The 15,240-nt window shown below is 49.4% G+C and overlaps 1 protein-coding gene across 5 annotated transcripts in view; it reads right to left on the reverse strand.

Annotated features, from left to right (window-relative positions):
• The window catches only part of LOC135907185 (phospholipid-transporting ATPase ABCA3-like), a 279,026-nt gene that overhangs the window by 99,181 nt on the left and 164,605 nt on the right, over positions 1-15,240 (reverse strand). For 4 of the 5 annotated variants that reach the window (XM_065438859.1, XM_065438860.1, XM_065438858.1 and 1 more), the window contains one exon: positions 1,349-1,770. The exons of the other annotated variant lie outside the window; for it this stretch is intronic. In XM_065438859.1, coding sequence (XP_065294931.1) covers positions 1,349-1,770 — 422 coding nt within the window. The remainder of the gene's footprint in view (positions 1-1,348; positions 1,771-15,240) is intronic. 5 annotated transcript variants of the gene reach the window in all.

Genomic DNA, 15,240 nt, shown 5'->3' on the forward strand with positions numbered 1-15,240 from the left:
AAGCCTCGCATCGCCGCCTGACCTCGCGCTAGAGTGCCACAGCCGGCCCTCAGTATGGTTTCGGCTTCCAGTCTAGGCGGGGGGCCCTGTAGCACCCTCCCTTGAGCGGCGCCTTGAACCCAATTAGCGCGTGCACGCATGAGAAGAAAGTAGAGATGGCGCCTGGTCGTGGCACACGAAGGAATGGCTCGCAGTTCTTATTCGGCCTTGATTCGGGTCTGCTGTCTTTCGCCTTCGCTTCTGAGGCATACGGCTACATTTTTATCATGGGATATCAGAGTCGTCATTAGATAAGTAGCAGGGATGCAAAATGCAGCCTATGCACATCGAATCGCTGAACCTGCGATTTCGCCAATTGCTGACTGAGCAAAGCCAGTTAACGGCAAGATATCCTCACAAAGGCGTAATAATATTTTACGTGATAGAAGCTTACAATGACTTGTTCATATCTGTTTTTCGCTCTAGGAAGGCAAATCCATACAAAAAGCTATGAAATCTTTTTTCGCGGCTTAATTAGCACACTAATAAAAAATTGTCCTTGGTTTGCAGAATGCTTCACAGTGAAATGCTCGTCTCAGTGCACGCAAAGGCTGTGCTTATTTGCTCGACTTCGTGCGGCTCAACCGCAAATGCCGATTTCTACCACTCAATGGCTGCGTCCGTTTCGGCGCAGGTGGGAGCAGCAGCATTTGCAGAGCGTAGCAAACTCAATTATGAACTTACGAGAACGTTTGCCAACGTTAACTCAGGCGAACAGTTGGACATTTAAGGAGCGTGCTTGTTGGCATGCAGAGCTGTTTTGGACGTGGATGGGGCAACCGTTTCAGACGAGTAGCGCGTACTTGATACAAGACCTGTATCATTGCTACTGGCTTAGCGTTTGGGGGCGGTATTGTCCGGCGATCACTTCCCCAGTTTGTGTGAGTTTCATTATAATTTGCGAGACTCGGCACTAGGCGCGTCGGTGTATGTGGTCTACAGGGCTCCCGCCGCCCGTGCGAAGGCGACGAGCTTGACAGCATGCCAGAAACGCTGAACGCTGTACACGTGGATGTTTCCGGTGCCGAGTCTCGCGAAATCTTGTGAAAGTGAAACCATCTTTGAATTGGATCGCCCGAGAATACCGCCCTAGCTTTCCGACTGTCAAATTCGAATTTCAAGTAATGAAACTGAGGGTGGAAATAATAAGATATGTCGCTTATTGCGGGTGGTAAATGTTAGAGCTAGAGAGAAGCGCAATGTCGGGGACTCGGTGCACGAGTGAAAGCTACCTCTTTTCGCGTAATCGTCATACGATGCGCGCGCGACATCGAGGTCTCGGAAGAATCCGCCGAATGGGCGCACCTACCGGTTGTGCTCAGCGAGTAGGAGCTGAAACTGCAATAGATGATGCACCACGAAATGCTGAACAGGAGGTGGTAGATGAAGTCGAAGACAAAGTGGGCGAATACGTAGTCGACGCCCGAGAGGCCCGTCATGAGCTGCACGTCTCGGGCCCCGCTTAACCGCTCGGTCAGCGGAAATATGCAGTACTCGGTGAAAGCATACGTGTAGGTCATTGACGGACCGAACACCCATTCGGTCCAAGATGAAATGTGTAAAAGTATGACGTCCCCTGCATCCGGCTTTTTACTGCCTTCAATGTAAGCAATGGTGACGTTGATCTGCGCCATCGGCTGAGCCGTCAGTGCTCGCAGCCAAGCCGTGTACACCAGGTTGACGGTGATGGGAAGCGTGATGGCGCTCGTCGGGTTGGGCACCATGCGGATGCTGCGGACACATGAGTTCAGATTGCGTCATCATGCCTTCTCGAAAATGAACCGCGCAGCGATTCAAGGGGACAAACATTAGTACTCGGTCGTCCAGCTACTTCACGGACTATATAATTGCAGTTGATGAAACGAAACTTGCAAGCTAAATGTAGCTGCCCTCAGTTTTCATGCTGCCAACACGGGGAGCCGGTAAGTTCAAGGACTTTCTCCTACGGAATTTTGGGGAAAAAAAGGTGTTTCACGCTGCTTCTCTAAACCTGTCACACTGACCACATGGTAACCTAATCTGATAACACACAAAAGAAACGAAAATGAACAAGATGCACCAAGATTGTCTCAATCGTGTACATTTACTTTGTACAATGTTGGGCCGCCATAAAGCAAAAAGGTCCAGCTTAAACCTTTGGCCGAGCAGCAGCGAACATGAGCTCTGCATTTTCTCGATATGAGTAAGATCTGCTTAGACCAGGATAGACTGAGAGTGCGGTACAGAAAAAAAATGTTGCATACGTCGCAAAATGGATAATGTGATCGATTGCTTATCTAAACAACACTTTTCTCACGTAATATCACATAATCTAGAAGTATCATATGTACCTGCTTTAAACCTTTATTGTCTTCGATGCCATCATATTATATTACAATATTTTTTACTGCACCCATCCCACATTCTAACCATAAACCCTTCAACTACTTTCTTCTTTCTCCCGTAGTGGGTGAGCGCAATTATTTGAGCAAAAAGCAGGGAAGCAAGGAAATAAATTGTAGTATTCACTGCTGGGGAATATTGTTGTCACGAAAAATGATTTTACCAATGCAGGAATAGCTTTGACAGCTGCCATTTTTTGGTTTTGTTGCTTCTTCTTCTAGAGGGGGAAGCAGAGAATCTGTGCAACTCAATATGTTGTCTAGTTATTATGGTTGAAGAATGTACACAAGATGTCACCCCGCATTTCTTCTATCGGTACGGCTCCCTATTCTACGTCGTGCGTCTACGAAATTACATTACTCATTTACTTGCATTGGTGCCTACTACAGAATAGCGTGTTTCTGCTAAGCACCTGGTCTTTTCTAATCCAGTTTTAGGGATGTGACAAGCGGTTTGCCTTTATCGGCCGAGCTGTTCGCACAGCAGTGAAGTGAAGACAGTTCACCCAGTAATTGACGAGTGCTTCATGACTTCCAGGAACGATACTAACCATCCACGAAACGCACAACCAACCCTCACTCAACATGAGCGCAGGTACACAAGTCAGCCGTCGAAATCTCCGGCACCCTTTCAAAACCTTTCCAGCGGTGTGCGGCAGAGTGCAGCACAGGTAAATGAAAAAGGCGAATTGGTTGAGCACCGTCACTGCGGTATTTTTCCCGCGCTTTACTTTTTCCTGTCCGCGTCTCGGCGAACTCGCCACTATGACAGTTGGGCGTCGAGATGCTGCAGCGAGGCATTTGCAAGCGTTTTGATAGGTTTTAGATAGGTTTCGTGCCTTCCAGCGCCATTGAAGAACTCCATTTTTGCTTTGTTTTATGTTAAGGATTGCTTTTAAGGGTACTCAAGGTGCAAAAGTGCACCTACAGAGCTTTTTTATTTGTTCACCGGGTACGGAGTTCAGGGATGGGTAAGCTTATGCACGGCTTCTATTCTGGGTGCTCGTTCAGACTTTTTCCTGATTGCGCTATATTGAACAAGTATATGAAGCTTTGCAGTGTGTAGGCTGTGTGCTGGTATATACCATGCTAAACATGTATCATGCATTATTATTGTGCAACTGAGTGCGTTGCTTTGACGGTTCCATGCGTTTCTTAGGCGGTGCAAATACATTCCGCAAGAGGGCGGAGCAATTAACCCGTTTCGCACTGGCGTTGCAGCGCAAAAGCCAACGCTTGTAAAGTGTTTATTGATGGAAACGATTTCCATGTGTATCTTTTGTCTTTGCAAACGCTTTGTTTACAAATGAGGTAAAGGTAGGTTCCACTGTTATGTTTGCCCTTGAGAGGCAGCGGAACCAGTCACTTTGTCGTGAAGGTGTGCGACGACTTTCACTTCATGCAGGGATGAGAGCGTCATGACGAAACGAGGAGAATCTTTTAGATGCTCCGCTCTGATTGTGCACATTTCTACATGACACTCGCATTATTCAGGCAAATATGTCACGTGCCTTACCTTCATCGCCATGCTATCATGAATAAATTATAAAGCTAGACAAGATAGACACAAGGCAGCCGATGGCGTACCAATAGATACGCACGTACGCTCCTGCAAGTAGCACAAACCCGTCGAATTGTTGAATCAGTAGGTGCTACATTCTGCTACACGCACGCAAACACATCGATTTCCTCGTGTACCGGCGAAACCTGGATTTCATTGCAGCCCTTTTACGCCATGCTGAATGGCGTACTGGGGATATGGAGCCGGCACGCTTTCCGACATGCAGCTCGCGCCACTGTTGTTTCTGTAGGTTTTCGGTGCGTCCTGGACGGTGATCGCACATAGACTGCTTGGGGGGCGTGCGGTTAATTCGTGCTATCCCGAGCAATCTTCTGACCTATCATGGCACACGTCGACAATCGACGCAAGCTGATTGCTGTACGAAGAAGGCCGCAAGGCTCACGGGGACGGTTTCTTCGACCATGACGTCGATGGAGGCTCGTCGAAGGTAGTGAATCACCTGAACCGGCACTGGCTTATATAGCTGCGCGGCACCTTGACTGCGTGGGTTTTAGAGCCGGCACGCTTGCCGACATGCAGCTCACACCACTGTTGTTTCTGCAGGTTAGTACTGTTAACCTAATGGACACTTCTAAAGCAGTCACACCACTGTTGTTTCTGTAGGTTAGTACTGTTCACCTAATGGACACTTCTAAAGCAGTCATGGCTTTGCCGGCTACTCCCACGCGGGCGAGTGTTGCATGTACAGCGCGAGTACAGTGCACTAGACGTGATAGACGTCTTCCTTTAGTTGTGAACCGAGTTTGATGGCTCGTTTTGCTCTTGCTACTTTCCGGCGACATTGAGCTCAGCTCTGTGCCTTTTGATAAAGGCGAACTGGATTTCTTGAATAAACTGCAGGATACTATTATGAATGAGTTAGAAAACATTGATGTCAGGATAACAAGTCATGATGCCAAAATGGCTGAAATGGACAGAAAGCTTAAGAAAATTCAAGACCAGATAGGTAACGTTATGAAGCTAGTACCAGAACAAGCAACTGTAATTAGGAATCTCAGTCATCAAGTAAGAATTCTGCAAAAGAAAAATGTAGACCTCGAAAACAGAAGCCGTAGATTGAACCAAAAAAATCTTGTTTTGCATTCTCAAATACTTACTTTCTTCCATGTTTGCTTATATATGATTTTAATGTAGTTCTTTTTGTTGCTTTAGAAAACGCACATTTATAAATAACAGGAGGTCTCGATACAGGCACTGACTATGGGACCTCCTTCTGTATATTATTTTTTATAACCTGTAATCTATAACGAATAAAATCAATTTCATTTTCAACGCCAGAGCCACCAACTAGAAAGCCATCGATATAGAGCACCGATCCGTAATCCGCCAGCTCTAAGGGTTTCCTGGCAGTTCGCTAGTGGGAGCAAGTCTCGCCGAAGCGGGAAACTGGCCGCCCTCACTACGCGCGCGGAAGCAAGCGCTGTACCAGAGTGAGCGCTGCAACGTTCGCCACAGGGCCAGCACCTCGTTTACCGCCTGCACACCGTCGAGGGCTCAGGCATGGGCTAGCGTGCCACCGAATTAACGTACTCATCGCGTTGCTCCCGCTCTCGCCGCTCTCACCGCATGACTCCGCGCTACTTGACGTCACCACCACTGTGCTAGCTGTCAAGTGAAAGCGCCGAACAGCTGTAAGTACGTGGCTTGTAGCAGGAGACGGCTGCACTTCTCTGCGAGCGCCTAGGGGACCGGCTGCTCTTTTACACCGACGGCTCAATGTCGAGTGATGGCTCCGGTGCTGCTGCGTGGACGGCGCCGGACATTTCCGCAACGCGACAGTGGCGCCTTCGGCTTGCTTCGTCTTCGACGGTGGCCGCACTCGCTGCGATCGACCATGCGGCTGACTTCTACAGCAGAACGGTGTTCCCGCTGCGATCTTATCTGACTCGTGCGCCGCACTGTGCATGCTTGCGAAGGACTATGTCGGCCTTCCGCTTGTGCAGTGGGTCGGTTCCAAACTCCGCCATCTCGTCGGGCGGGGCTGCGATTTGGCCTTGCAGTGCGTCCGGGCGCACATCGGCTTACCGGGAAATCAGGTGGCCGACTCCCTCGCTAAGGAGGTTCAGTCCGATCGCTTCCCCATCTCCACCTCGGTCTCCCCTTTCGACGTGGCCAAGACGACAATTCTTCGCACCTTCCGCGCGCAGCACCCGGACCCGCGTGTAGCGGCAGGTACGCCCCCTTGCCTCCTCTCCCGCGCCGGACTCTCCCGCGAGGACCACTCGTTCCTCCTTCGCCTGCTTGTCGGATTCTACATACGGCCGTCAGACTACACAGGCTGCAGGGAAAAGGCAGCCCTGTGTGCAGCAACTGCGCCGATGTGGAGACGCTCGGGCACCTCCTGTTTCACTTTCTTGCTTTCAGTGTGGAGCGCATGGATTTGTGTTCATCGTATCGGCGTTTGGGACTTCCTTGCGACACGACCAGCGTGCTGCTTTTTCCTGTTCCCTACTCGTCTGTCGTCGAGTGCGCTTGCGGCACTACTTGGCTTTTGCAGTGCGACGGATCTAAGAGCGCGGCTCTGAGCCCCGCATTCGCTTCTTATGTTTTTTTCTGCGGCCTTCTCCTTTCCGCTCTCATCTTTTCCTCCTCGCACCCTTTTCCCCGTGCAATGCTGTTGACGTGTCCTCCTGTGAGAGACAGTTACGGAACTGCACTGATCTCTTCCAGTTTCTCTAAAGTCACTTCGCACGCACGCACGCACGCAAGCACCCCCTCCCCTCCACGCACGCACGCACGCACGCACGCACGCACGCACGCACGCACGCACGCACGCACGCACGCACGCACGCACGCACGCACGCAAGCGCCCCCCTCCACACACACACGCACACACACACCATCCATCAAATCCGGGGACTCTATACTTCGGGGATATAAATGACCCACTTGTGTATGTTAGTTTCTCCCCCCCCCATTTGCGAGTCACCTTACATGGCTCTGGGCCATCCTTGATGTTTTTAGACTTGCTTGCCTTCAACTCAATTTAACTAGCGCCATTCTGGATATCGCCAGAATACTGTTTTCGAACAACTTCTCAGTGCGGCAGGAGTTCAACCCGACTTTGACAATTTTCGCACCGTCGACAACTTTCCCGTACCATCATTCACAATAGATGTCAATAGCTTTGTTTCACTATGCTCCTATTTCCGTCGCTTCATCAAGAACATTAGCCACGCCACACGCCCGCTAACAGACCTACTCAAAAGAGACAAAAGAGACGTCAAAAGAGGCACCAGAACAACGCACAGCGCGTAATTGCGTACGCTAGCCGCCTTCTCTGACCCACAGAACGTAAGTTTTCTATTACGGAAAGCGAGTGGCTGACGTTCGTTTGGGCAGTAGCCATGTTCCGCCCTTACTTATTTGGTTGGCCATACTTAGTTATCCCTGACCACCACGTCCTGTGCTGGTTCTAATCACCGAAAGACGCGAGTGGACGACTGGGTCGGCGGGCGCTGCGGCTACCAGCCTGCACTTTTACTCTTCTAGATAGGTTTTGCTTTTACAGATCAACCCCGACTCTCTCTCCCGTTACCCGGTCAACAGTCCAGACCATGATGTCCACGACACCAATGCTTGCGTCCTAGCCATTGTAGACTTGCGCGACGTTCGCATTGGGCAATGCCATGATGCCTCTTTACGGCTCCTTATCAATCACGTAGTTTCTGTGTGTGCTGGACCCACTGTAAGCCCATCGGTACACAGGTGACGGAGTCGTTCTGTTCCGACGCAATTTTCGCCCTGACGACCGGAACTTTTGCTCGTCCTACTTTCACATATTAGACCATACGTTCTTGAGCAGTGGCATGACGCACCTATCGCCGGCTACATCAGTGTGTCCGGTACCTACGATCGTGTACGACGCTGCTTTTGCTGACGCTGCTGTATCGCTCCTTCCGCCACTACATTACTGCCTGTGTACTCCGTCAGCACCGCAAACGACCTGCTGTAATAACCTATGGACGCTTACACGCCGTCGATGTCCCTTCCGGACCCTTTTTTCCCGTCGGCCTCAAATATCCTAGGCCCATTTGCTTCGTATACAACAGGCAACGAGTGGGTCACTGTCACGACTGTCCGCAAGACAGGTTTCGCCATCATGCGAGCATTGCTGACAAGTTGCGTTACGGCTGTTGCCGAAAAAGTTCTATATGTTTATGTAATGGTAAACTTGGTGTAAGCGTGTTTTTTCGTTCGAAATTCTGCGCTCATTGCCAGCCTAATTATCATCTTATTGTTTATCAAACTGTTCTTTCCAAGCACCGATTCAAAACTGATTACGTGACTCTCCGAGTGCCACGGTAGATCTAGCGCTGTACTTACACGCTCTGCGCCGCGCTACCTCGGCGAGTTGGCAGCATGCCCGCTGGGCCAGTGACGTCATCCGCGCTGCCCCTCGTCTCTTCTTATCTAAGTCATCCCTCAGCCACCCTGACTGATGCGCAGCGTACGTCATTCTCGGCGATGTGCCAACCTTTATCACCGAGCTTAATACGCCCGCATCGTGAATCTTCAAAATTGGAGTACACGCTTCACGTAATAAATAACGCGCAATGGTGAACGCATCAGTCGCAATGTTGAGTTTTGAAGTCACGATGAAGCTTTCTACACGATCTTGTGCATGATTGTGGAAAATAAACTCCGGTAGATGTTTGTTTGCCATTGACATATTTGGTTTCACTGAGACCTTTATAAGGGGCCTATTGTGAATTTCTTTGTGCAGCTGCTAATGTTGAGAGCATTTCTAAGGAACAATATTTTATTTCGGAATCCGTGGCGTACCCTAAAAAGCAGACTGGCGATAAATGCCAAAGTAGACTTCCTTTACACGCTCAGGCAATTGTTTAAATTGGTACGCATATATATATATATATATATATATATATATATATATATATATATATATATATCACGAGAACATGATCTTAGAACGTGATCTAAGATCACGTTCTCGTGACGCCTGCGGCAAAAAAGACGTTCCACGTCCGCCGCCAAGGTCTGTGAGTGGGGGCGCTGGCTAACACTCCCAGGGTTCTACTAGTACACATAAATACCCAAGAAAGTGGATGGGGAAACGCCGCCGCGGTAGCTCAATTGGTAGAGCATCGCACGCGACATGCGAAGGTTGTGGGTTCGGTTCCCACCTGCGGCAATTTGTTTTTTCATCCACTTTAATTTCTATTAATTTATCATTACTTTATTTCATTTCTTAAGCACATGCAATTTCCCCTATGTTGTACTTGGTGTCAGTGTTTGTTGGCTTCTCATTATACGACAATATATGTATATATATATATATATATATATATATATATATATATATATATATATATATATATATATATATATATATAACAGCATCATCATCATCATCAGCCTGGTTACGCGCACTGCAGGGCAAAGGCCTCTCCCATACTTCTCCAACAACCCCGGTCATGTACTAGTTGTGGCCATGCCGTCCCTGCAAACTTCTTAATCTCATCCGCCCACCTAACTTTCTGCCGCCCCCTGCTACGCTTCCCTTCCCTTGGGATCCAGTCCGTAACCCTTAATGACCATCGGTTATCTTCCCTCCTCATTACATGTCCTGCCAATGCCCATTTCTTTTTCTTGATTTCAGCTAAGATGTCATTAACTCGCGTTTGTTCCCTCACCCAATCTGCTCTTTTCTTATCCCTTAACGTTACACCTATCATTCTTCTTTCCATATCTCGTTGTGTCGTCCTCAATTTGAGTAGAACCCTTTTCGTAAGCCTCCAGGTTTCTGCCCCGTAGGTGAGTACTGGTAAGACAGAGCTATTATATACTTTTCTCTTGAGGGATAATGGCAACCTGCTATTCATGATTTGGGAATGCCTGCCAAACGCACCCCAGCCCATTCTTATTCTTCTGATTATTTCCGTCTCATGATCCGGATCCGCCATCACTACCTACCCTAAGTAGATGTATTTCCTTACGACTTCCAGTGCCTCGCTGGCTATTGAAAATTGCTGTTCTCTCCCGAGACTGTTAAGCATTACTTTAGTTTTCTGCAGAATAATTTTTAGACCCACTCTTCTGCTTTGATTCTCCAGGTCAGTGAGCATGCATTGCAATTGGTCCCCCGAGTTACTAAGCAAGGCAATATCATCAGCGAATCGCAAGTTACTAAGGTATTCTCCACTAACTTTTATCCCCGATTCTTCCCAATCCAGGTCTCTGAATACGTCGTGTAAACACGCTGTGAATAGCATCGGAGATATCGTATCTCCCTGCCTGACGCCTTTCTTTATTGGGATTTTGTTGCTTGCTTTATGGAGGACTACGGTGGCTGTGGAGCCGCTATAGATATTTTGCAGTATTTTTACATATGGCTCATCTACACCCTGACTCCGTATACGCGGATAGTGGGGCGATATCTTGAAGCCATGGCTCCTGCAGCTCTTCTCTCCTGCTCCGTTACATCGACCAACGTACGTATAGCACCATTTGGAAAGGCAATAGTCCGGGAAGAACTAGCTAATGCTGGAGTTAATCTTGTATGTGCCGTTGCCGCTTCACAGCTGTCTCATGTTCTAGGTCCATCGACTCGTCCGCGGTATCGTGCACGATACCGAAATCAAGCCGAGGGGCGAACCGGAGATGATCGGCCAATATGTTTTGCCTGCCTGCGTATCAGTCCCGTTGTCGGCATTATATCAACAGTATCGTCTCCTCCCCTCTGTGACCGTCATTCACCCCTTTTTTTCGCCCCGAACAGAGCGAGTGTCGTTACGAGCCTACAATGGCCCCGCAACAGCCAAACAATGATGCTCGTGCTCGTTGCAACAGTCTCTCGTCGTCATTCCGACTTCACCAGTTCCATTCGCCACCAGCTCGTTGACAGTCGTCCCTATTGCCAGAGGTTCGTCGCCCGCCTTCCCCGATTTAGCCCCGACGCCCGCGTCCGGAAAAGTAAGCTATGCACCCCCCGGAGGTGACGCTATATTTACGAATTGACGGAAAAACCGTCTTATCCCGTTGACGACCAAACAGAACTTGATGGATGTTTTAGTCAATGGCATCAGTGTCCTAGCACTCATTCACAGTGGCGTGCATGTACCCGTGATGAGTGCCTAATTGAGCCGACGTATCAACAAAGTTCTCACACCCACTGGATCACGCTCCCTCCACGTCGCCGACGAAGGAACGCCTACTGCGCTTGGTATCTGCACCTCTCAAATTGGCACTACGGCGCGCCTAACGACTGTTTTGCTTGCCGTTTTGGAATAACACCCTTACGTCGTTAGACTCGGCTTAGACTGTTCAACGCCCATTAAGTCCTGTTTGAGTGCGCGTCTAGTGTGATTCAGATTGAACTGCCCGCGGATCCTATACACTCTAAGAAATGTTTGCACCTTTTGGAGTGCCCCTTCTGCCATACAGCAATAATTGTCACCTGCCTTGATGCGTCTGCTTTCTTTAACGCTGTGGGCCTGGTATTTTCCAGTAATGAGCAGCATGGGCGTTATCAGCACGATAGCATTCCCAACAGGAAAGTAGTGGGCCCAGCGTTTTCATGAAAGGATACGAATCAAGGCAGATGATGGTAATTCTTGTGTGGCAGAAGGGGCGCTCCAAAGGGTGTAAACTTTTCTTGGAGTGTAGGCCACCAGTCACAAAAGCACGGTTATACTCTCCCACGGACATCTGCTTGTGGCTTCATATCACTACGTATTTCAGTGTACTGTCCCTCCTATCTGTTCCTGACGGCTTCTTTGTTCTAGAAAGTCGCACCGCTAACATACTGCTTGAAAGAAACTTGGCCATTCCTCATACCACGCTCGCAGTTAAAGGCAATCAGACTTCGCTCTCTTTCCTTAATTTTACTGCTCGACTCAAACTCTTCTTGGAGGCAAGTCTTTGGGTGACATCTCGCCTGTGAACGATTGCGAGACATCGGCTGATGACGCCGAAATTCTGTTGCCGTCTACAGGAACCTCCAATTCACTGACTCTCACAGACGAAGTTAGCAATATGATTGCACCTGATCTTCTTCCGGCAAGAGCTGCTGACCTCCGCCGTCTCTCGGAAACTTACCGTGACATTTTTTACCTTGATGGCCGCCGTTTAGCCCAGACATCGGTTGTCATACGTAGCATTTACACCGGAGACGCCAATCCAATACGCCACAAGCCATACCGTCTTTCACATCCTGAATGACAAGTTATGCAACCAGAAGGAGATAAGATGTTGACTGAAGGCGTTATCAAGCTATCATGCAGTCTGTGGGCGTCCCTTGTTGTTCTTGTCATGAAGAAGGACGCTCGTGGGCGTTTTGTTTTTATTACAGGCACCTTAACAAAATGACACGTAAGGATATGTCTACCGTTTGCCGAGTTTTGATGACGTCTTAGACTTCTTGCACGGAGCCAAGTACTTTTGATCGATAGACCTCCGATTAGGCTATTGGCAAATCTCGGTAGATGACGTGAACAGTGAGAAAACTGCCTTCGTAACACCTGACGGCCTACACCAAACCATGGTTATGCCGTTCGGCCTCTGTAATGCATCAGCAACCTTCGAAAGAATGATGGACTCCTTACTTCGCGGCTATAAATGGTCCACATTTCTGTGATATTTAGACGATTTCGTATTTTTGACACCAACTTGCGCGAGTCATCTAACGCGTCTATCGGCTGTCCTTGCTGTTTCCCAACGCCCAAGCCTGCAATTGAACTCGCCCAAGAGCCCCTTTGCACAACGTCAAATTACCGTTCTTCGCCATCTTTTCAGTGCCGCTAGCGTTCAACACGACCCTGAGAAGATTCGCCCTGTCTAGAACTTTCCGGTTCCGTCTTCCACCGCGGATGTAAGAGCTTTGTTGGCCTATGCTCGTATTTCTGTCGATTTATCAGTAATTTCGCCGATACGACTGACTCACTAACCGACTTACATAGGAAGGACGTTGCTTTCACATGGGGCCTTGCTCAAACCAAAGCCTTCTCCGCCCTCGTACGCTTGCTCAAGGCTTCCCCATTGCTGGCCCATTATAATCCATCTACCGCCGTTGAAGTGTACATGTCCATCTAAATGTCCATGAATCGGGCTGTACTTCTTCAGTGGTAGCGTAACGCAGACCACGTAAGTGAATATGCCAGCCGCCTGTCACCCACCAAGTGGAATTTTTCCATTACCGAACGAAAGTGCCTGGTGTTAGTTGGGGAAACTGAATATCTCGGCTCTTCTTGTACGGCCGCAAGTTTTCCGTGGTTACCGATCACCACGCCTTGCGCTGGCACTCCTCACTTAAAGAGAGATTGGGTAGGTTGGCGGTACAGCTCATAAAATATCAATTTGCTGTTTTATACAAGTCAGACCGTTAGCACAAGAACGCCGACTACCATTTTCGTCATCCTGTCCACCGCCCTGAATTTGATGCACAGGACACCGACCCTTGTGTCCTGGCCATTTCTGATCTGCACGACATCTGCACTGAACAATAGAGTGGTGACTGCTTACGCGCTCTCATTGCTCGTCTCAATTATGGATATTCGGAGCCCACGCTTCGCAAGTTCGTGCTCCGGGCCAGCATTCTCTACCATCGCAGCTCACGTACTGAAAGACCATAAAATTTACTCGTTATGCCACGCCTTCTCCGGACATCAGTTTTTGAGCAGTTGCATGACACCTATGCTGCAGGCTGCCTCAACATTTCGCATCCTTACGACAGCGTATGGCACCATTACTACTAGCCAGGCCTGTACCGCACTGTGCACCACTACATTGCAACCCGTGTGCTCTGTCAGTGCCATAAAAGCCCTGCTGCTCTGCCCGCTGGACGCCTTCATCCTATTGATGTGCCCTCAGAACTATTCTTCGTGTCGGTGTTGATCTCTCGTCCTTTTTTCGACGTCGAAATATGGCGATAAGTGTGCCGTTGTCGCGACTGATTACACCGGCTGGTACGCGATCACGCGAGTTTTGCGCAGAAGCTGTGGAACTGACGTGGAAGATATCCTTTTACGTGACGTCATCTTCCATCACGGTGCACCCCAGCAGGCCCTGTTAAGGACGGTCCAGCTGAGGTGCAAAGTTGCCAGCCAGTTGCGACGACGGCGGCGTAAACTTTCAAGGAACGCCAACGTTACGCTCTAGCCTCGTCGCCGTTGTGACTGAATGAGTTCGACGAAGCAGGTTTGTGCCACAACACGACACCGCCAATGGGGTCAGCCGCGAGCGGGGGAGTGGCCGCGGGAATGTCGTCGGGGACCCCTTCCCACGCGCCGACCAAGATGCAGGACAATGGCCACCCGAGGGAGCTGCTATGGCCAGCTTGGAGCACTCTGAAGTCCGCCTGACGTTGTCTCCGGACTGTGAACCTGTGCGGGAGTGTGTGTGTGTGTAAGCCGTCCCGGAGAGCGGCGGCTGGTTTACGATGACTCAACGAACGTTCGCGTCACCTTGTATAAGGTGGGGGGGGGGGACCAAGTGTTTATAGACCGCTGTTGTGTGGATGCTCGACACACTGTCTTAAGCAGTCATGTTAGACTGAGACACTCTGTCAAGCAGTCGTGTTAGACTAACGTACTTTCTCTCGAAGTCATGCTAGACTGGTGAACTGCATGTAAATAGGGTTAATAAACCCTTATCCTTCGTTCTCGATGAGAAGCAATCCTTCCCTTCATTAAAGTCCTCAGCTTGGATAAGTTGGACGACGGCATGGGCCAGCTACCTTATAATCCATGTCGGACTGCAACCTTGACAAGGGATCACATGCGATGGGATTGAGCCCCCAATCCTGAGAGTCCTCACTGATCGCGGCCGCACCTTCTTGTCCAGAGTAGTTGAAGAAATACTTCGATCAAAACTTTCGAGAAAAAACTTCTAGCAAAAACTTTCCACCACATAGCACCCGCTGACAGCTGGACTTGCAGAGCGGCTCAATCCACGTTGAAAGAGACGCTGTTTATGTGCCTTTTCGACGACCACAGTGATTGGGACAACACGCTACCTTTTGTGACCTTTGCATATAATTCGCCGCGTCACGAGATCGCTGGCTTTTCACCCTTTTACCTTCCTCTTTGGCTGACAATTTTCTTTGCCCTTTGAGACACTCTTTCTATCCTGGACGAACTCAATATGTTCAATACGGCTTGGTCCGAGCCCACACGGCACGCCAGATTGCCGGCTCCAGGCTCAATTTGTCTCAGGCCACGCAGATCCGGTACGACCGGCGACATCGGGACGTTCGATTTTCTTCTGGCTCCGTTCTCC

Source organism: Dermacentor albipictus, chromosome 9 (genome assembly GCF_038994185.2).
Source record: "Dermacentor albipictus isolate Rhodes 1998 colony chromosome 9, USDA_Dalb.pri_finalv2, whole genome shotgun sequence".
Classification (NCBI taxonomy): domain Eukaryota; kingdom Metazoa; phylum Arthropoda; class Arachnida; order Ixodida; family Ixodidae; genus Dermacentor; species Dermacentor albipictus.